The 22,222-nt window shown below is 42.7% G+C and overlaps 1 protein-coding gene across 2 annotated transcripts; it reads right to left on the bottom strand.

Annotated features, from left to right (window-relative positions):
- Nucleotides 1–846: 846 nt before the first annotated feature.
- LOC144527405 (E3 ubiquitin-protein ligase CBL-like) lies at nucleotides 847–22,072 on the bottom strand. Of its 2 annotated transcripts, none has more exons than XM_078265387.1 (15): nucleotides 21,807–22,072; nucleotides 17,446–17,693; nucleotides 15,946–16,092; nucleotides 14,896–15,052; nucleotides 13,897–14,018; nucleotides 13,598–13,735; nucleotides 12,561–12,648; nucleotides 12,166–12,297; nucleotides 9,892–10,098; nucleotides 9,443–9,553; nucleotides 8,565–8,854; nucleotides 7,658–7,825; nucleotides 4,994–5,097; nucleotides 4,432–4,620; nucleotides 847–3,402 (listed from the first exon to the last, which is right to left on the bottom strand). In XM_078265387.1, the coding sequence occupies exons 1-15, from the start codon at nucleotides 21,948–21,950 to the stop codon at nucleotides 3,059–3,061; spliced, it is 2,589 nt and encodes an 862-aa protein (XP_078121513.1). In that variant the 5' UTR covers nucleotides 21,951–22,072; the 3' UTR covers nucleotides 847–3,058. The 2 variants fall into 2 exon arrangements, with proteins under 2 accessions (XP_078121513.1, XP_078121512.1); XM_078265386.1 differs by having other exon boundaries at nucleotides 4,994–5,100.
- Nucleotides 22,073–22,222: the final 150 nt, after the last annotated feature.

Consider the following 22,222-nt stretch of genomic DNA (forward strand, 5'->3'; position numbering starts at 1 on the left):
GGGGCTCTAATTATCCGTTTTAGATATCTCCTGTGACGCTGCCTGTATATCAAATGACCCAACTCCAAACTCTTGATATGTTGTTATTGAAAGTGAATATCTGAGACGAACGGTCAGGGAAAACTGTGTAGATTTCATTTACACAGTTAATTGGCGCATTAACATGTTACTGCAGAAATCAAAAGTGACTATTTTGAAAAGGGGGGGAAAAAAAGGAGGAAATTGCAATCGTAGTTAAACGGAACACGTGAACGTGGAAATGAGACGCTCAGTCCTGTCTTGTTTCTGGCAGTGACAGCTGCTCATTATCGGTCCACTGGAGAGAAATCTAAAAACCTGAGTGAAATCCACAACTCTGGGACTATTTCAAGTTTACTCCGTTTCAATTTTAGGTGTTGATTTGGAGATTTTCGTTGGATGTGAGTGAAGTCCAACTGATGACTTTAAAGGTGCTGTAGGTAGGATTGGGAAGATCCAGGACTTAGACAAAAAATGTGAACATCAACAACTTCTCAGTCCCTCCCCCCTTTCAGGTCAAGCCCAAAACGGTCTCCTAAGCCCCTCCCCCCACAAGGGAGAATGAATGCGTGTGCATGAGCCGTGATTGACACGCAGTTAGACACCCCCCCCTGGCCGTGATTGGTGCATCTGAACAGGGAACGGTGGATTTTTGCAAATCTCACTCCAGGCTGTAGGTGGAGCCTTTTTTTAATGACCTGCTTCATGTAGTTCTACTGGAACATAGGATCAGTTTCAGCAAATATGACAGAAAGTTAGTTTTATAAGTCTTACCTACTGCACCTTTAAGACAAATGAAATGGCAAATCCACACAGTTGAGATGCTGGAACTTTGATATATTTTTGCTTTAATGAAACTGACTTAAACGATTATCAAAATAGTTGCAGATACAATTTTCTGTCCATCAACTAATCTCTTAATAATTTCAGCGCTAACATTTTATTTGCCTTAGAAGGCTCATTGGTCTCAACATTCATCCTGCGACAAATTCTATGAAGTGACTGAAATGTCCGCGTTGCGTGAGATGCAGCACGATGGGCGGATTACTGGAACTAAATGAGACATCTCCACAGTTTGAAATGGGAGAAAGTGAATGGGGAAGCATCGCAAAGCTGATTTTTAAAATACTGGTTGTATGTGCTGTAAATCTAATGCAGGTACGGTAACAATAATCAAGAAAATCCAATCATTGTAATGTTCTGTAATAATGTGGCATTAGTAGGGTCGGGTATCGTTTGGATTTTTACGATTCCGATGCCGAACCAGTACTATTAATGATTCCCATTCCTAAACCGATTCTGGAAAAATGACATCAAAGACGCTTTTACGTCCGTTTTGGTGAGCCCAGAGGGAAAATATGGCATTTTAAAAGTAGCCTACATTTACGGTAGCTAGCTAACGGTAGACTACAGAGAAAGTGTGATATTGTTACGTCCATTTCGGAGTGACAGAGGGGGAAATATTTCAGTCGACACATTAAGTGGAACCGAAATGAGGAACCCGAAATTTGCGTTGTAATCCGGTCCGATTCCTACCGGTTGCGTAGGAACCGGTTCCATAGTGGAACCGGGTTTCGGTACCCAACCCTCGTCGTTGGCGCCCGTCCACAACACTGCCAACATTATATCATGTGTCCACTAGCATCTGTTGGTTCCTTACATTCAACCCTGGCGTGTTACGGAGTACCTGAGTCCACGTGACCACCGTCTGCTTTTTGCTCTAGAGCTCGATGTAAATCCCTTCAATCTGACGATTCCTCGGCTGATTTGGGTACAAATGTGATGCCGAGCCAAATCACACTAACGTGTGAGAGGAAATCTAAACAGCACATGTTAAAGTCCTTTTGCTTATTAGTAAGAAACTAGAAGAGTACACAGAAGCTTTAGAGTAGATACACCAGCCTTCGGTGTCAGACCACCCGGGATGGTGGCAGGCAATCGTGGAATTAAAAACGACAAAATAAACTTCTGAAAATCCAGCCATTGTTAGTACTACACACAGCACAACAAGTTATGAGAGTACTTAAACATTAAAACTTGTTATTTCATTATAGAAACATAACTGAACCGGGGAGCTGAGCGGAAATATGGACTCATATGTTCAACTTGTCAAATACCATTGAAGAAAAAAAAAAATATATATATATATATATATATATATAAAACCCCGAGCGAGCCACAGTGACGCCAACGCGTACGACACGAAGCCCTGCGATACTGCACTGCGACTCAACATTCACATTCATCAGCACGAGCAAACACACCACAGAGTTGGTCACTAATGTTTCCCGACCGAACTGACTCGCGTCGCTACATATTTTCGTACGCCACAAATTTGCCAAGAAGCCCATAAAAAGCACCAAACTGAACGACTGCCGGCAATGGGACACGGAAAACAACGATCCACAGCCGGGTCCCGCTACTGATCGCTGTAGCTTCAACACTTAGCTTAATGAGAGAAAGGACTCGAAAACGAGCGGACCTCAGCATCGTACAACAGGGTCAAAGCTTGGCTACAGAGAGCTCACATTAAAGGCTTCCATCCTCCACGTATGCTGCGTTCAGATCATATCGGACTCGTCTGCCTCGAGCGAGCTGCTCCTTTAAACCGACCGACGGATACTTCCGTTGTGGGGAGCCCACCAAAAAAAAAAAAAAAAACAACTCAATCTTTCAAGTGGCGATTACGAGTAAACAAGAGATTTTGAGGCTTCAATATCAAACACTTTGCATTGGTATAACAGTAGTCCGAGAGAATCAAAAGAATATATTTCCACACTAAAACTCCACAGTAATACCTGTTGCAGTGAGTTCATCGTTTGTTACTAATGTCTTTGGATGGGAGCGTTTCAAACTACAACGCTCGTCTGCATCTTGTGATATGACGTGAACGCAGCATTACTCCTCAGAGTAAAGCCTTTTTGGCAGGTCCTTGTGCCCCTGCAGGAAAGGTGCTTGGTAAATGCTATCCAAGACGATTGGCACAGGTTGGAGACAGAGACGAGACGGGGGAGGGGGGGTGCGCACGTGCCTGGAGCGACTATGTGGCGATGTGTGCTGTGGAGGGGATGGAGACAAACTCTCGCAGGATGTTCTTGGCCGTCTCCAGATTGTTCTGGGCGATCATCAGGGCTTTCTGGATGTCCTGGATGGAGTAGCCCTGGGACATCAGGCATTCAATCTCCCCGTTTAGGGCTTGGCTTCCAGGGACTGCAGGCGGAGGAGGTGGAGGGGGGGGGGAGGAGGAGGAGGAGGAGGGACCAGGGAGGTCTGGCAATGCTGCGGAAAACTCCCGGTTCACGGGCCGAGGCCGCCGGTCCGAGTTGGCTCGCCGTGGGAGAGGTTTGGGGGGACGTTCAGGGTCGACACCTGCAGCAAACATACCTGGAAACACACGGGTAAGTAGACAACGATCACAAAGAGCGGGGAAACATTGTGCTGGATTCAGGATTACAGAGCTTTTTGATTTGTATTGGTCAACTTGGCTTCCAGAGCAGTGAACACGGAGTTAGTGCGCCCTAGTAGATTGTGGATCTATGATTTACAGAAACGCTTAAAACACTATGATGAGTGACAGACTGTAATAAGAATGAGTACGTTTAACATGCACAATAATATTCCACTGTTATTCAGAATTTGATACAGGTCATGTAAACAGCATATTTTGTTGGGATATTCTGGATTAGGCCTGATTCGGAGCATTGTCATGTAGCATTTTCTGAATATGCCGATATTTTTCAGGTATTAAGAGCTGTCTTTGGACCACGTATACAGCAAATCCTGATAAATGCGTCTCAATTGGGGGTTTTAAGCGCAGTTTGTGACACGCAGCATCTTGCCTGCTTGCAGTCGGATCTGTTCGTTGTAAACAAACCAACTAGCCAACTGTTTGCTAGGCTGGGGTAGAGATGCATGGCCAAAAGAAGAGCCCACAGTTCTTTTCGGAAAGAGAAACACACCTACTTCTAAACATTATTAAAAGACTTGGATATCAACAGGTTTGGGGATACGCTTAAATATCCCAACCCTGACCTTTTCTAGAAGGTGGTTTAAGGAATGAAAGACGGAGGCTGTGTTTACACAGTCAAACAAGTCCGCCAGCGGCGGGAAACTTTGAAAAGAGCTTATTTTAACGGCTGCATGTACACAGGAATATTAGAGGAATATTCATTTTCATTTGCCAGATAAACAGCTTAGTACAATTATTGTCTTTTTTGGAATAAGGGCAAAAAAACAGAATATTATGTGCATGTAAACGTAGTCAATGATGGCTGGCTACTAGCATTATCCAAAGACGGAACAACCTCTTAAAAAAAAATAAGATTAAACGTTTGGGTTTTTGCCTATGCAGCCAGACACTTGCATTGGAGGCATTCTACCTTAAAGCAGCAAACATAATAACTTAATACATACTGGCGTTTACGTCACTGTCAATGCTGAGAGTGCTAAAGGCCACCGAGGGGCCGCTGATCTCTGACAGGGTTCTTCTGGTGGGGGCGGGATGGACGACCGGTCTGGGACAGTCATACTCATAAATATCCTCCTCATTGGTCTCCTCCTTCATGTCCAGGGGGACCACAGCAGCTGAATGTTGAAGGTGGTCTGAAAAAACACAAACAAACACCTGTAGTCAATACACAATAAACACCTGTACAATGTATGGCATTGTAATATAACAGCCGTGAAATAAACAGTACCTAACCTACTAATGTCCACTTTATGGTCGGACTACATCTGTATTTATCATTCAAAAGAGTTCCTCTGATTTCCCCAGGAGCCATTGGACCAAATTCATCATTATGTGTGACAAGGAGGACACGACTTACATTCTAACTATTGTTCAAAAAATATTAGCATGCCTTTAGTAAATTAATATTAGCAGCACCAGGGTATGTAAGAATAGGTCAAAGAGTAAAACGGTAAAATGTTCCCCTTTATTTTCCCTTAGGATAGAAACAATAAGTGTGAATGTTACCCAGGTCAGAGGCCTGTGCCGTCTCAGAGCACCCAGCCTGGGCCTGGATAATACACATGGACTCGTAGACTTGGGGGTCCTCAGAGTCAATGTCATCCGCCTCACTGCTGGGAAACGGAGAAATCATTGGGAGTGCTATTAATAGTCATTCTTTATGTCCAGTCCTTACACAAAATCTAGTCCTCTCTAGGGCTGTGACGGTATATTGTTTTTCTTACCGCTGTGATATGTTGCTTTGTCGGTATGGCGGTTAACCGCAACCCCCTTACGAGACTAGCGCAAGTTAGAGCGAGAACGGCAGGGTGCCTTGAGAGAGTGACGTCAGTGCCCGTGTGGTCGCGCAAGGAGAGCGAGCGACACAGCGGTCTTAGCAGCTGAGCAGACAGAGAGCAGAGAGGGCGCCTCGGCAGTCCGCTAACTTGTTGCTCTAATCTCTAATGTAACCGATATAAGCCGCTCCGTTTAGGCTACAAAACGGGCATGCAGGCTGAAATTCAACCGTGCGGTTTTGTCGGGATTAAGCTATAAACGGAGGAAAACTCCGCTAGCTGCTAGGCTAATGTGCAATGGTAAACACTGCAGCGTTAACGTTAATGTGTCCACCTCCACCTCAGCTCAAAGGACTGTCCATCCAGCAACTGTTGTTTTTCTCTCCATAAACTCTTGAACATAGGATAGAAGACAGTCGATGAGGATAAGTACACAGCGATTATTGCTTTCATTATATTTCATATCACACAATATCTGTTCCGCTAGCAAAAAGTTAAAAAAAAATAAATAAAAAATATGCGGTGATGGCGGTAATGATGTCATCGCCACGGTAGTGGCACGTCACCGCTGGTATTGTGGCGATGCGGTTATCGTCACAGCCCTAGTCCTCTCCCAAGAAACGTACCTGGAATTAAGATTAGGAGCAATATAACCAGAATAAAGCAAAAAGTCAAAAAAACAACACATCTTTAACTGAAAACAGTTTATCACAGGTCTGAACGCATATGACCAATATATGCGAAAGGACATTATTAGAGATATTTCAGTGGATCTAAAACACGTTCTGATGACAAGCCTTTTTAATCTGCATCTTTCCAGCTCAAAAATATCACCAATGGTACTAAGATATTAATGAATCCAATGGTACTGGATTTCAAGCTGCATCAATTTTGCATGCACCCAGTGTTGCCGCTGCTTCTCTCACCATTTTTAGGCTCACACTGTAAAATACAGCTCTCTAGTTTTTTTTCCATTTCAGAAGCTTTCATATACATTCTTCCTGTAGTCCTGACTCATTTCATCAAAGCAACAAGTCGAGAAACATCGCTGCCTTCTTGTCAAACAATGCATTTGCGTCATCTCCTTTAAATGATTTACTCAAGGAGGTGAAACACAAATAATGCCGCGTTCTATTTACCTTGGAGCTGGGAATGACGTCATACCCGAGTTGAATGCGTTCTATTTAAAAGTCGGATTTTCATTGTTTTCATTAGCTCTAGCCCGGTTAGCTATTGTTAGCAATACCAGTTGATAACAACGCATGACGCCGTTTTTTTGTGCATGCAAACAGCGTAACAACATGTCCACAGATAGAAGTTGGACATGCCTGTGTGAACGACTGATTTAGTGACACAAATAAGACAGAAGTGCTTATAACTTTATGTTACTGCAGCTTTTCACAACTGTTGATACAGGGGGCAGCCATGCTGGATTTTGAACTCGGGCTACTGCGAGGTTGTCCGAGTTCCGAGCTCGTAAATCCGAGGTCAGGGGGCGTGTTTACGACTTTGACCTCGGAAAATCCGAGTTGCGAGGTAAATAGAACGCGGAATAACAATGTATTGTGGGTTTAGGAATGGGACCTCCATGGACAAACAAAACTGAGGCTCCAGAGCCCTCTGGTGGACAAAACCAAAATCACTGCTCCAGATGCATCATGGCACCAATTAGGCCAGTATTACTGCATGTACAAAATCCAGTTATGAATTCCCTTAAAATGTGTAATATAGTCTAATTATCTCTAGTGAGTCATCAGTATCAGATTCCTTAGATTGTAAGATCTTCATTCTTTAAGTTAACCCAATTAAGGACAATTCCAATCAACGTCTTTCTGAAAAGACTCCTGACTGATTCCAAGAGTCTAGCTCCACATTTTACATTTCGTTGACATCTCAATGGAGTATTTACTTTGTTTCTTCCCCTCTACAATTCACATATGTTTCCTCTAGCTAATATCTTTGAAGGAACACAATGTTGTGTTGGTGCCTGCCAGAACAAATGTGTGCGCCTGTTGGGAACTCCCAGGTTACCTCTTGTAGCCCTTTTTCGGAACCTTTCAGGACCTGGTGAGTTTTCGGTACTTTCATTTCCACTGTATTTTACGTACAAGGACATTTTGGATACACAGCATTAAGCGGCTACAGTGAGACCGACTACATCATTTCTTATGTGCTGTTTGGCAAGCAACGAAAGGAGATTTAACACATTCAAGTCTGTGTACAGGTCTTGGAGAGAAATACTGCATGTGTGAAAAGAAAGTTCGGAGCTGTGCAAAGTCTTGCTAGGTTAAACCAAAATGTTCCACTGTTCCTGCAGTGGAGAAGGCCTAAAAGTTACATTTAAAAAAAAAAAAAAAAAATGGCCCCGGGGAGCCTTTTCATCACTCCTGTTTACCTGATGTCATTGTGGTGGTTTGCCTGGGCTGGAGGCGGGGGCACCAAGGACCCTGTTACGACCCAGGGGGCACCGGAGGCTGGGAGAGAGGTGGGACTCATGTACTCATTCTCCTCACAGTCAGGTGACGGCTTCTCCCCGCTCGACGCCGCTGACGCTTGCAGAGATCTGATCATATGTAGACAACACAAGGCGTGATGGGATTATCTCGACTTTTGCCATTTGTGGCTTACAAGCAGGTTCTCTCATTTTTTTAAAGATCTGAGGTCACAAAAACATGCACAAAACTTAGGCGTGGAGGTTCATGCGTATACTGTGATTAAAAACTCAATCACTCCCAAAGCTTCCAGCTGTTTCCCCCAGCCTTATTATAGCTAAGTTAGTGAACCTTGAGTTTAGAGTTTTTATTATTACAGTATATGCATGTTTCCACACTGAAACATGCACTGGTACTTTTGATGTGGTTATACTGCATTCCATATTGATTATATAGTTGCTGTACTCTGCACCTGAGCAGGTAATAACTTTTGCAAAACTGTATACATTTTTTATGTTAAGAAGACGTTCCATTTTTGTGTATGTGCATAGTTGCAAACAGGGTAAATGTCTGTGTAATATGCTGCACATCATGCCCTATATTTTAGAAGATCTGACTCACTTCCTCACATATTTTTCCTACGCCATGCGGCTGGGTATGACTTAAAATGGAGACCATCATATTTAAAAGCTGTTGCTGGTCTGTCCAGAACAATGTGGTCACACGATGACTTAATATGAAAAATTGTAAATATACTTTTGCCCTATGGCAGCATAACTTGAATTCATCCTTTTACAGTCATTTGTTCTTCCTTTCTGATGAGACCAGAACTACCTATCTATTGCACCTCACAACAACAGAGCTCCGTACCTTGCAGTCATGCAGTAGATAGCATTAGTAGCTGCTTGGGGTTTGCTTCCCTCTCCACTTGTTCCGTTGCTCTGAGGGCTGGAGGACAAGGCCGACAGGGCCTTGGTTACCGGACGTGGGACCATGTAGTTGGAAGCCCAGGCGGGCTGGTCTGGGGTGGAGGGCAGGGGTCTCCTCTGGAATCTGGAGTCCTGGCCGACCAGGGAGGGGCGCTCTGGAGGGGGAGGAGGGGGCAGCTCTCTCAGGGCTGGAGGCGGAGGTAGTGGCTTGTCTCTGTGAGTGGCTGCAATCTGCCGTGGAGATAGGAGCGGGTTGTGTTATTAACACGTAGACAAACATCCTTTAACTTCTTTACTGATAGGGACCTCGTGTTGACTGTGTTAGTACAGCTGGCAGTAGATTAGAGGTTTGGTAAGTAGGCTTGACCATCTAAAGGCTGATTTATGGTTCTGCGGAGGCTCCACGCAGAGCTTTAGCCGTAGGCTACGTAAGTGGCCTGAAGTTTACACTTGTGCGTTGGTGTGTGCGACGACCTCTTTAAGAGAATAGCAGGGCCGGCCGTGCGTGGGGAGTGTGTGGTAGAGCGAGTGGGAGAGTGACGGGGATTAGCTTCGGAGCGGGTAGCGACTCTAGAGTCATAGTGAGAGAAACAAAGTGTCTCTCCTGTGCTTTCTGACCACGGTGGGAAATCTGTAGCAGGAAAAGTTAACCCTCTCCTTGATCTCATGTTGTTTATGGAGAAGGAGAACTCGGAAATGAGTAGGGGGTCGGTGTAAGGTCGGTATCTCCAGGTACCTACGGCGTCGATTTAACGCAGAAGCATAAATCGGCCTCAACTCTCTGTTAAAACGCTGTTCCTCTCACACACACACACTTACCTTGGCTGTGGCTCCCTGAGCGCTGTGGGAGCTGGAGGGTCTCTGCTGCAGGAGGTCCAGTCGTGGGGGCACCGGAGGCAGCTGAGACATTGGAGATGGTGGACGCTCTACCTGCGCACACACACACACACACACACACACACACACACATTTAGAGATGTTGCATGGCACAAACGCCTGGGAACGCCTCGGGATCCCCCAGTCGGAGCTGGTTAATGTGGCTCGGGAAAGGGAAGTTTGGGGTCCCCTGCTGGAGCTGCTGCCCCCGCGACCCGACCCCGGATAAGCGGACGAAGATGGATGGATGGATGGATGGACAACAGCAGCCAATTTCAGTCAGCAGGGACTACGATGATCCCGCATGGATTCCGGAGAATAAATCTGAGCGTCTGTCGAGTTGATGTTCGTGTGTCCTGACATATAAACCTGTTTGTATCTGATCCTCTTACCTTAGTGCAGGCCAGCCTGCTCATGAGAAGGTGGTCCTCCAGGCGATCGTCGTCTTCCTCGTCATTGGCGGCAGCTTCTGCTCTGCTGGACCCCTGGAAACCGGCAAAGGAAGCCCCGCTGGCCTTTGGGTGGAAGGGGTCCACCACGATGGGCTCCGTGCCTTTAATTTCACAGCGGCAAAAGGGGCAGCCTTGACCCTCTGACTCCTGATACATACACACAGAAAGCAACGTTTAAATTTGAGGGAGCAGAGCGAGGCCTTTGTCAGATATGAGACACTTTACTTTTGCTCCAACACTAGTTACAGCTGTTAAGTGTCTCTCTAACAGAGTGAGAGCCCAAAGGGAGGAACGGGGAACTTTTGAACTACCAATAAGCATCAGCTATATAGGCTGAAGCAATTAAGTAAAAGTGTTGATAAAAAAACAAAAAGTAGTATTGTAGTGTTTTCATGTTATACCTAAATTGACATTGTTTTAAAAGGCAAATCCATGATCCAAAAGTCAAAAAAATGGTGAAGAAGTGAAGGGCCTATTGACCACGGAACAACTGCGGAAGGGGCTGAATCTCACCAACAGCAGCTTAACATTGAAAAGCGTTGATCTTAAGAAAAGAACGATTGTTTTAATTTCTGGATTAGTAAGTGAGAATACCATTTCTGTTATGACACTTGAGTTTAACCTCTGGCGCACTGTCTGTCACCAATGCTTTTACTTGTGTTGGCCATGCATAGTCTGGTACAGCTAACACTGGTCAGGTGACCGGTTTCCTCCAGGATCACAGGTGTAAGGGGCGTGGCCCTGAGGACAAAGGGAAGATAATTGTTTGGGGTGGGGGGGAAAAGGAAAATGCTTTTGGAGGTAGACGGAGGAGTTACGTAGCCTTCAGTCGAGAAGGGAAAAAACTATTTAGCTCCTTTTGAAATTTGTACCTCGTCCATGTGAAGTGGAGGACAAGGAATTCAGTCTGATTTGAGGACAATAACTATTGAGCAGAGGACTGGAAATCAAGCCAAGGCCAGATTACCAATTCTGCATCCAGTGAGTTTGATTCTTTGGGTTGTTTGTTCTTTTAACCCATTTTTGGCAATGCGCTGTTGCTGATTTCTTTTTAAACATATATTCCATTTGTTTGTTTTTACATTTTGGTTGGACTAGCGAGGGGTTCTTTCAGGAGGACTTCTTTGAGTTGGACAAACCTTGTGGACATTGAAGTGGACATTACAGTTGTTCTCTTAATAAACTGTGTTAAGCATACATTTAAGTTTCCATTTAGTACATTCCTTTGTTGTTGTCAGTGAATTTCCTCATTTGAACAGATCTTAATAAATAGATCACAGTAACTCGCACATTTCAATTGTAACTATAAGCTTAAAATTTAAGATGAGAAAATGATGCTGAATTCATCATGTGAGCCAACACATGGTAAATTATTCCATCAGTACAGCAACACTCATGTCATACATAATGCATTGACGCACTAATTATTTCAAATCACTTACCCCTTTTTTTGCCATCAATGCTAAGCGATTGTCAGTTAAACTCCACACTTGTTGTATATGCTTCAAATGAAAAGCCTAAAAGGGTAGGGTGGTATGATGCCCTTTAAGCAGCTGGAAGGCTCTTGTTGTGAAAGTTTCATTGACGGTAGCTTAACAGTGATCGAAAACATTTGCAATGAGGAAGTAACTGGAAACAATTGCAGAAGTTTCTGTTAGATAAGAGAGCTTGTACTGATTGAGTTACTGCTGTGGAAATGCAGGTTATTCAAATTAACATGGAGGAAGTTTGCTTTAATACACCGCTTTGTGGCCGGGTTGGCTCAGTGGGTAGAGCACGCGCACATATACATAGAGGTTTATGCCTCAACGCAGAAGTCCATGGATTCGAATCAGACCTGTGACGATTTCCTGCATGTCTTCCCCCTCTCTCTCCCCCCTTTCTCACCTAGCTGTCCTGTCCATTAAAGGCGGAAAAGCCCCCAAAAAATAATCTTTAAAAAAACAAAAAAAACAATAAACAGCATCAAAAGCAGATCAGAAAAAAAGGGAAGATTCCTGCTAAAACATGAGTAAATAAAGGCAACAGTTGGAGATCTTATGGTAATCGATGATTTTAAATTATGTTGAAGTATATATTATATGAAGTTTAAATGATTTAAATACATGTTTACAGCAGTAAGAAAGAAAGATGGACTTTCCTTCTGACTGTCAGGATTTACAGAGCTGCCAGAAAACAAAGCAATACAACTTCATAGTGTGCATGCAGCCTCACCTGCCAGGCAGTCAGACAGGAGGTGCACATCAGGTGTCTGCAGGGCTCGATCTTCACATCCTTGTCGTTCTCTGCACATATCTTACAGAGCTGGAAAGTGGAGCCCATCTCACAGTACAGCTCGTACTGCTCCTGCAGGGAGGAAGAGGAGACACAGGTTGTTTATAGTGAAGATCATAGTTGTTAACGTATGAGTCAAGTCATTCTCAACCTAGAGGGTTTTATTTATTCATTGTCATTGGTCTACAGTGTATATTGTAGCATAACATGGGGGCACGGATTGGCCTTATGCATCGTTTGCAGTGTGACTACTGTAGTTGTGTAAAAGCAGCATTTCTGAGGCACAAGCATAAGGCTGACTGGTTTGCAGATGAGAAACAAAATCAAGGCCAAACCTGAGTAACTTTGATGTGGTCCTGTGGAGAGGGTTCACACAGCCCTGTTAGGTCTGGGTTCTGTGTACGACCATCTGGGAACAGATAGCTAGAGAACCACCGCATATGTAAAAAGAAACACAAAAACACGCACGCGCGCACACACACACACGTTAGTATCACAGTATGAAGTTTCTTAACATAGCCGTGAAGCCAAAACAATGACTGAAAATACGCTGAAACGCTCCGTACAGCTGAGAGAAACTGTGGCGATATAATAATTCTCTGTGGGTTCGTCACATTCGTTCGTTCACATTACACATTTCTATTTTGAAATATTGATTAGAGCCGCTTTAAAATCCCCGCCTCAGCTGAATGGTGACTCGTATTTAAACTGCAGTTCCTCTCACGTCCACTAGATGTTGGCTTTAAACATTAAAGTATCTTATTTCTGTGTCGCACTACTGCATATTTAGCAACTTATCTGTAAAGTGATGAGTGGTTGCAACATGCTGAAGATATGGATCAAAAGTAAAGAAGGGGACTGTGCTGCAGGAGGTGCTCGAGAAGTTTCTATGGACATTTTTTTTATTTGTATCGTCATTTCAATCAATCCAAGTGGACTACAGCTGCTGCCCTCCACCAAGGAGCAAGCTCCAAGCTTTTACTGCTGCCTTTCAGGGCAGGACAGTGGAGGGATTTTTGATACTTTAAAGATATATTTTCAGTGAAGCAACAATATGCATGTTGTAATATGTGACTGCAAGAAAAGTTAAAACTCCTATGTGCTGACTTTTTCATTGAAAATATTTTTTTTTTTTTTATTCTATCAGTGATAAATGTGACTCTACAGGATACACCATGGCTTTATCTGAAGACCCTTCAGAATCCCCTGTTCTGATCTTTGGTATAGTCTACTGTTTTATATCCATGTTTAAGAACTTCTCGCCTTGATACCCCGTTTCGTTATTTGGGTTGCATCTGCCAATGCAAATAAATGTTTTGTACCCTAAAATGTATACATTGGTGCATTGACACTGTGTTGTAGTGGGACTCACAATCCCTCTCTGTATCCATCAATGAGGGCTTGGAAGAGTGGTTTGTTATGGGGGATGGTCTGCAGGATGTTCCCATCGGCTGTCACGTAGCCGATTGCCCACTGGCCCAGCCGAGTGCAGCTCAGCCTGAAGATGTAGCTGAGAGAGAAGACAATAATCTCAACCAATAGCTGGCAGCTTTTAATTGTAACAGTATGTTTAATGCGGTTGGGAATCCCATCCCTCTTAAACTCATCCAAAACTTTAAAATCATGAGGAAGCATGATTCATGTCATTCTATGGGCTCGTCTGTGTCTCACCTGCCAGGTTTGTGGATGAACCTGTGCAGTCGAGCCTTGACCTCGTCATAGGTGAGGAAGGCCATGTAACCAGGGTGTGTGACTGCCAGACTGTTCCAGTTCCTTAAAAGAGATGACCATGGCTACACAACACACACACACAAAAAAGAATCCTAATTAGATCTCAACTGTTGTTGTTGAAGTCAACTTTGTTCTACCCTGGAAATCCAGAGTTCTCGCGAGAGCACAATTTGAATTTGCGAGTCACTCTGGCATTCAGTAATGATGCTCATTAACTATGCCCTTGTAGCCGAGCTGCACCAATCACATCGGTGAATCTGATATAGGCGGGCCAGAGGCAAACTAAACCGATGACGACAGCGCTGCAACGTCGAAGTCATTAGTAAACATCGCAAGATGCCTACGGATGAACACCAGTTGTTTGAAAAGGCTTTTGGCCGCTACAGCTCGAGTTGGGCCATTTTCATTACTCATTGCCAGACCCTTAATCTTTCGGATTTGGGTCTGGATTTCCAGGCTAACTTTGTTCTGCTTTCTTACTCAAATTTGAGATTATCCAGACTAGGGATGCTAACTTAGAACGTTTTATCTGATAGCCAACCCTCATTAACTGTTAATAGACAAGCAGCCAACCGAGTCACCCAAACCCGACCCACAAACGCACCGACAATGCAACAAACTTTTATTACTCTTTAAAGGAAATTATATTAACTGTTTAACTGATAGTATAAATCAAAATTCTTATTGTCGGTTAACTGTTCATTATTAACATCGCTAATCCAGACAGGAATTTGATTTGATGAAACGTTTACAGTAACTACCAGCAAAGGCAGGTAATACATTTTTTTAACTCCACGCGGCATATTTTTGAATTCTCTACACTCATAAATGATAATGTGTTATTGATGACTGTTATTTCCTTTTAACTAAAACGTGATTCAGAATTCAGACTTTGTAACGCTTCACTGAATTACGACATGGATCTGTAAAGCCCCTTACCTGGAAGAGCCTGGTGAAGATGTCAAACTCAAAGACAGAGATGTAGTCGTTGCAGGTGAGGTCGATGGTGGATTTGAGAGCCATGGCCTCCAAGCCCGAGCTGATGGGGTGGAACTCGTGGAGAGCCTGACGAAATGTCCTCCATGGCACTATGGTCCTACAGTACATGGGGGGGGGCAGAAAGTTACAGGGTTTGTAGGAACCTAACCATTCATCATAGTTTTTAAATATTGTAATCTTAAAACCTAAAGCTTAGACCTTACTGAACATAACCAGTGTGAATGAAAGGCTATACAATAAGGTCATATTTAACTCTCAAACATTGAATTGAATGTAAAATAAGGGTGTCACAATCTCGAACTTCGAATAAAAAAATGGAATCGTCAGTTGCTAACAAGAGTGTTAGCCACGATGCTAACGGCCGTGGCTAACACTTTTGTTACGTTATTTTTTGACAAATCGTTTCGGCTCTGCTTTCTAACATGATGTCATTGTGCTAAGCGGGCATTTACAGCAGAGCAGATTCACTACACTTGTTAGATCATGTTTCGTTACAGAGTTCTCTGTTGATTTGTGTCGCTGTGTGCTCGTGGTGGAAAGTGAACGTAAACAGAGAGCGGTGTGTCTGAAATGCAACGCGCCGTGACGTAGGGCCCCCTTCAAGGCCAGAATATGTAACTACAACCACATGCTTATAGTGGCATTGACAATGCATAAGCCTGAGTAGTGTAGTACATATTAATAACAGGCTGCATTTGAGCATTAAATCTTTGAATATTATTCGAATAATGGCATAGCAACATGTGCTTTAAAATAAATAAATGTAAAAATCGTTAATCGAACCGTGACCTTAGAATCGGAGATTTTATCGACTCGAGGATTAGGAGAATCGTGACACCAAACAAGTTCAAATCATGAAACTACAGATTACGTTTGGTGTGCAAGCAAACAGCATAGCTGCAGAACAAAGTTTACAAGCACAAACCAAAAGATACTTAAAACTAGATATTAATGTTTAAAAACCTAAAGTAACCTATAGTAAAAACTCACTTGTCCCCAAATGACCTCCTCCAAAATTCAGCAGCATCTGCTTTGGTGATCCTGAAGTTGTCTCCCTGAAATAAGCCATTGGGGAAGATGGCTTTTAGCTCTGCTAGCATGTGACTGAAGATCAGAGACAGCTTGGTAAGGTTCCGCCTGGGTGACAGAAGAGAGGAAGAAAGAAATACAAGTTAGGTATATTATTATTAGACTAAGTTCTAATATTTGTCCAAATTCATATCACCGCTCAGATTCTAGGCATTTAACAAACATGTTTGAATGTGCTTTTCCATTACTAAACCAGGCAAATCACACTTGAATTTACATTATATAGCTTTATTCTTCTTCCTACTTCCCAGTTTCTCTCAACGCTTCTCAGTTGCACAGAACTTCCGCGTACTTCAGCGCACAAAGAAAGATGTCGTTTAAACTTTGAAATGTTCAGCGTTATTAGGGTATGCATGCTAAAATTATTTTTAGACGCTGTAAAGTATTTCACTTCATCCACTTATTCTAATATGGAAGTCAAGAAGTGTAGCAGTTGAGGGAGGACTGAGAGCAAATAAGTTAACCCTTGTGTTGACTTCGGGTCATATTGACAGAAAATATGGGACGTAGAAATAAGCGCTGAAAATGTGTAGAAGAAAAATTTTACAATTTAAAACGTTGGAAAAAGCAAAAACAAACTGTGAAAAAAAGTGTTGTTTTTCTTTTTTTTTTCAAGGTTGACGGGAAGACAACACAAGGGTTGTCAACAAGTCAAGTTAAAAGGGACTGTAGTAGTAAAGCCCCAGTGACTGATACATTTGCTAACCTTCACAATAGTTGTTGATGCAGAAAATCTGAGGAAATGCTTGATTCAAATCAGAGTGTGTCAGAGGAAGGATGAACTTTTGCTTAGTAATGACTTTCTGAGGAACAGAGGAAGTGATTGTGAAAGGGTAATCATGCTTTTATCAAACATTTGAGTGGTTTTACTTCAGTCTACTTCTGTTAAATGTCAACGGTTGGATTTCACAGTGATGAAAAGTGTAGAAATGGAGTGTCGAGAGAGTTCTCCCAGTCTTGTGGAAATACAGTAACAGAGAGAGGACTCACTTTGGTTTATTGGTTTACTTAGTTTTTATTTTAGCTAGGAAAAAGCTTTTTTCCTTTTTAAAAACAGCTGGATATGTACACAAGCATTAGCATTTAGCACCTACTCTAAATCAACCACTAATAAGAACAATTCTGTACTGTAAAGCCATGTAATCCATAATGAATTGAGATTATACTGCTTTTAACAAAGAGGTAGCTTCAGTCACCAGCAGTGCTGCCAACTAGGCAGTTTTATAGCATCATGAACTTCAGGGCTCATTACATAGATACTTGGCTAACTCAAACAATGATAAGCCTGATCTTTGCAACATCTGTCAGTTACCCAAACACTTTTCCTGCTTCACAACTCTCTCTCCCTGCCTAAATTCCCCCCACAAGCATGAATGACGTTTCATCAGGATATAAACCAACCTGGGCTGGGAGTTCTCCTCATACATCCTCTCCTTGGCCTCCTTAAAAAGGCTCATGGTCTGCTTAGTCTTGTTGGTCAAGTTCTCCATGACCACGCGAAAATACTCGTTCTCCCCAAGGATCTCCATTTTGCCCTCGTATCGGGACAAAACGGTGCGTAAGTGCTGGTAGGTATCTGGCAGCAGGTCCAGGATGTAGGGGGGACTGTTCTTCAAAGCCACCTTGGGGTTCTGACACAAACGCACCACCTGGATAGAAACAAACAAAGGCCCAAAGACTGGATTTTAAAGGATAGCCTCACGATTTTTCAAGTCTGTCTTCACAAAAAAAACTGTTTGGTGCCCATGTGTACATTGAAAAAGCTTTTTGCTAGCTGGAATCATTCCTGATGTCCATACTGGCTATTACGAGATGGTGGACACCTGTATGTCAGTTTACACCTGGATTTAGACTGTGTCTTGAGTGACCACATGTGATGATCTCATTTCCCCGCTCTATATGCAAATAAATACGTACATCATTTCCGTTTGCAAAGAACAAATGTGTTGTTTTTAACCGGAGAGAGGCAGCAAAGAAATCTAAACGATACAGACTGTCTATTCCTTGGCGTGTAACAGGCAAACCAAATCGCCCAAGATGTTGGGACGCACTTGTAATATATCCGCTATGGGCTTTTTAAAATGTTCAGACGTTGTGGACCAAGCAAACAGCCTGATTTAGATATGTCAAAGTTCTGAAAACATCATCAACAACTTAACCAGGAGCTTTCATATATACCATGTTTAGTTCACTTGAATGAAGAGTGTAAAACTGACTTGACGCTCTTATTTGGCTGTTTGTTCTACAAAGATTTTTGGAGGCATTTTACTTTATTCTTTGGCAGTAAAAAGAGGAAGCATAAGTGTTGTTGACAGCAATGTACAGTAGGTATTATAAATAAAATGGTTGACAGACCAAACGGTTTAAATCTCATGCATTACAGCAGAAAAAACTCAAACAAAAACTCCCAATAACTTATTTTCTTACTTTGATCACCAGAGGCCCCGCAATACAAAACTTATGTCACGATACATTATTGCCATTTTAAACATATTGCATTATTCTGCGATATATTGCAACTTATTACCTTTTATTTTCAAACTATGTCCCCACAGGAAAACTTTGTAAACTTCTGTATTATCTAAAAACATTTTTAAAGAAACCCTCAAACCCAAAAAGCAAATAGATGTTATTATTCTAGTAACAAAAATGTATATAATAAAAAGATCATCAATACTTGGCGTCCGTGTAGCGATACAGTATTGTCACGGAAAATATTGCGATACTATGCTGTCTCGATTTTTCACCAACCCCTTATACAACTCCACTGCAAGGCAATACACACAACAGTAATAATGTATTATTACCCAGTCCTAAGTGGAAGCATATGACTGGAGGTTTTAAAAACCTCAAACAGCAAAAGGCATCAGTCAGTGCCATGTGACATGAAGACACATCATACTGTAGGTGTAAATGAGGCAGCGCAGCCACCTCTTTGCACAGTACACTGCACAACAGGCAGGCAAATGGTGCATGGTACTCTTATCTGCCTCTCTTCTTACTCCAGCCCTCGTGAATTAATCTCTTGTGAACTCTTGTCTCCTCACCCTTCATCTACTTTCTTCTCTTCTGTCTAGCTCAGTCAAGATTGTAGAAAAGATAAACAGGAGTGACAGTTGGCAATGAATGTATAAAACTAAGCCTTTTTCCATACCTCCCCCACACACACACACACACACACACACACACACACACACCTCTAATTTAATCTAACACCAACCCTAAAGTGCCCTCAGACACCCATGGGTCCTTGAGGTGTTTCCAGAAAGTCCATGGCAAAGACATCACTGTGACCTAATTCCCTATAAAGTTAGATAATGCATCAGGGACACTGTTGTATTCCAATTTTGGGGGTTCCATTTCCTCATACAGACAATTTAGACAGCTCCACAACTACAACGCTAAAATAAATGCCGCAAGACCTTTTTTATATGGATCTCTGAGACTAAATATAATGTTATAACTAGTCTGGTTTGTGTGTAACTAGTTAATATTAAAAGGGCAGGTGTAACATTAAGAAGAAAACAGCTGTGTGCCCAATATCTGATAGTGTTAAACATAACTGAAACGTGTATATATGTCAAATATACACTATACTGTCCACCAGGGGCGATTCTAGGATCAGACCTTTAGGGGGACATAGCCCCTAATGAGAATGTGTCATGGATACAGTGCCTTGCTAAAGTTTTAACACCCCCTAAGATCAAATTTAGGGGGGCTTGAGCCCCCCTAAAAAGGGTCTAAAATCACCAATGCTGTCCACCTATCTCAGATACAGTTGAGGCCAAAATTATTAGCCCCCGTTATGAAATTAGACAAAACTCTTGATTTCTCCATGGAAACGACCGTTATCAACAAGTGTTTATAGTGAATTTGTTTCCAAAATAACAAAAGACAAAATGCCCACTAAGTTTGATTAGGACATGTTATTGATATAGTGAGTTGAAACAAGAAAGGGCAAAAATGAGACGTCCAAAATGATTAGCCCCCTGGCCATTAATAGTCAATAGTGTACCCTTTCTGAGCCACAACTGACAACAACCTCTTAGAGTAGTTCTTTACTAGGTTGGCACAGGTCTCCTGAGGGATTTTGGCCCATTCTTCCATTGCAAATTGCTCTAGCTGGTCCAAATTGCGTGGTTTCCGAGCATGGACATTCACTTTGAGCACCCGCCACGGATTTTCAATAGGATTGAGGTCTGGGCTCTGTGCGGGCCACTCCAGGACCTTGGTTTTGGTATCCTTCAGGAACTGTTGGACCAATTTCGATGTATGCTTTGGGTCATTGTCTTGTTGGAAGACCCAGCGATGACCTAAAGTTAGACTACGAGCAGATTTCTGCATATCATCCCTCAAAATTTCAACATCATTTTCTTTTTTCATGATGCCATGCACCCGAACAAGGCTCCCTGTGCCTGAGGCTGCAAAACAGCCCCACAGCATGATGCTCCCACCACCATGCTTAACTGTGGGAACTGTGTTCTTAGGGTTGAAGGCCTCTCCCTTTCTTTGCCAAACATAAGCAACATCCAGGTGCCCAAACAATTCCAGTTTAGTCTCATCAGACCAAAGCACAGACTTCCAAAACTCATCTTTACCTTTCAAATGTTCACTGGCAAACCTCAGTCTGGCTGTGATGTGCTGCTCTTTGAGTAGAGATGAAGAGCCCTCACAACTGTGTTCCTTGAAACATCAACTCCAGAAGAGGCCAGGTCAGCAACAATCATCTTGGCAGATGTCTGGGGCATCTTGCTGACATCTGACTATTTTCCTCTCCAGAGTTCTTGAAATCTTGCGCTTACGACCACGCCCAGGTTTGTTTCTTACAGAATTTGTTTCCTTGTACTTGGCAACGATGCAACGTACTGCGGTTCTAGACACTGAAATGCTTGGAAATGGCAGTATAGCCTTCCCCCTTATCATAAGCCTCCACTATCTTCTTTCTGAGCTCAAGACTGATTTCCTTTGTCTTTGGCATGGTGAGTAAAAGTAGTCCCTCTCAATAATGTGTTCCTTGGAGTCCTTTTTATGCTGATTGTATGCTCAGGTGTTGTTAGGAAGCCAATTGACTGCACAGGTGTGGTTTGAAAGCTGATTGGTAAATTAGGTGTGTTTTGAAAGCAAAAATTCACATGGGGGCTAATATTTTTGACCACCGCATTTTTCACTATATTTGACATAAAGCAAGCCTTAACATGTATTTTATATTCCAAAATGTACCAAAAGCTACTAAATAGCACTAGTGAATGTTTGATTATATCAAGTTGTATCAAAGCTGCAAACATTGGGAAGAGTTTTAGGAAAATGTTCCATAATTTCTGGGGGGCTAATAATTTTGGCCTCAACTGTATGTATATGAGCAACCTGTTACATTACATAATTTATTTCAGCACCATTTGCACTGCCCTATTGTATTACTTTTTATAATCCTCATAGAGCTGTTTGTTTACATGTGTGTACTATGTTCATGCATATGTACACTTCTTTTTAAATACAAAATTATATTTGTACATACTATTCAAATGTTTCAGCGTTGTTGTCCTTGTTTTTAACCGTATCTGTCTATTTCTGTGAGTGTAACGTTACGTTGAGAGCCTCAAAAGCCCAGTAAAAAGCCAAGTCAAATTGCTTGTGTTCACACTTACTTGGCCATAAAAACTGATTCTGATGATAATGATCATGATCATGAAAAAGAGGGAAGAGTGAATCATTTTCAGTTTTATGGTTAGTGTTTTTACCCTAAAAAAATCCACTGTCAATACCTTATCCATGAGTTTCCAGCATTTTTCCACCATTTTCTTATCGACCACTGCAGGTTGGTGAGGCTGGAGAGGCTGCTGGTGGGGCTGAAAGGCGTCCTTCATCAAGCCGATGAGACCGGCGCCCTTCCTCGGATTTCCGGCCATTAATTCGGTCGGCGACCGGGGGTTAGCCCCGGGGGTAGAGGATTGACAACCAGGCAATATTCTTGACACGTTTTTCAACAAAACAACCGTTGTTTTGCGCCGTATCTGTACTTACCACTTGTGATAATTTGTCATGCAGAGGCTGTTCAAGAGCAGAACAAAAAGGCAGTGTGTACATACACTGTACGCGACGCAGCTAACGTTAGCTAACAAGCTACATTTGAAAAGCCTCTTCTCACTTTAATTCCGTCGCCAATACAAGCTTACTACAT

The sequence above is a fragment of the Sander vitreus genome, chromosome 13 (genome assembly GCF_031162955.1).
Source record: "Sander vitreus isolate 19-12246 chromosome 13, sanVit1, whole genome shotgun sequence".
Lineage (NCBI taxonomy): Eukaryota > Metazoa > Chordata > Actinopteri > Perciformes > Percidae > Sander > Sander vitreus.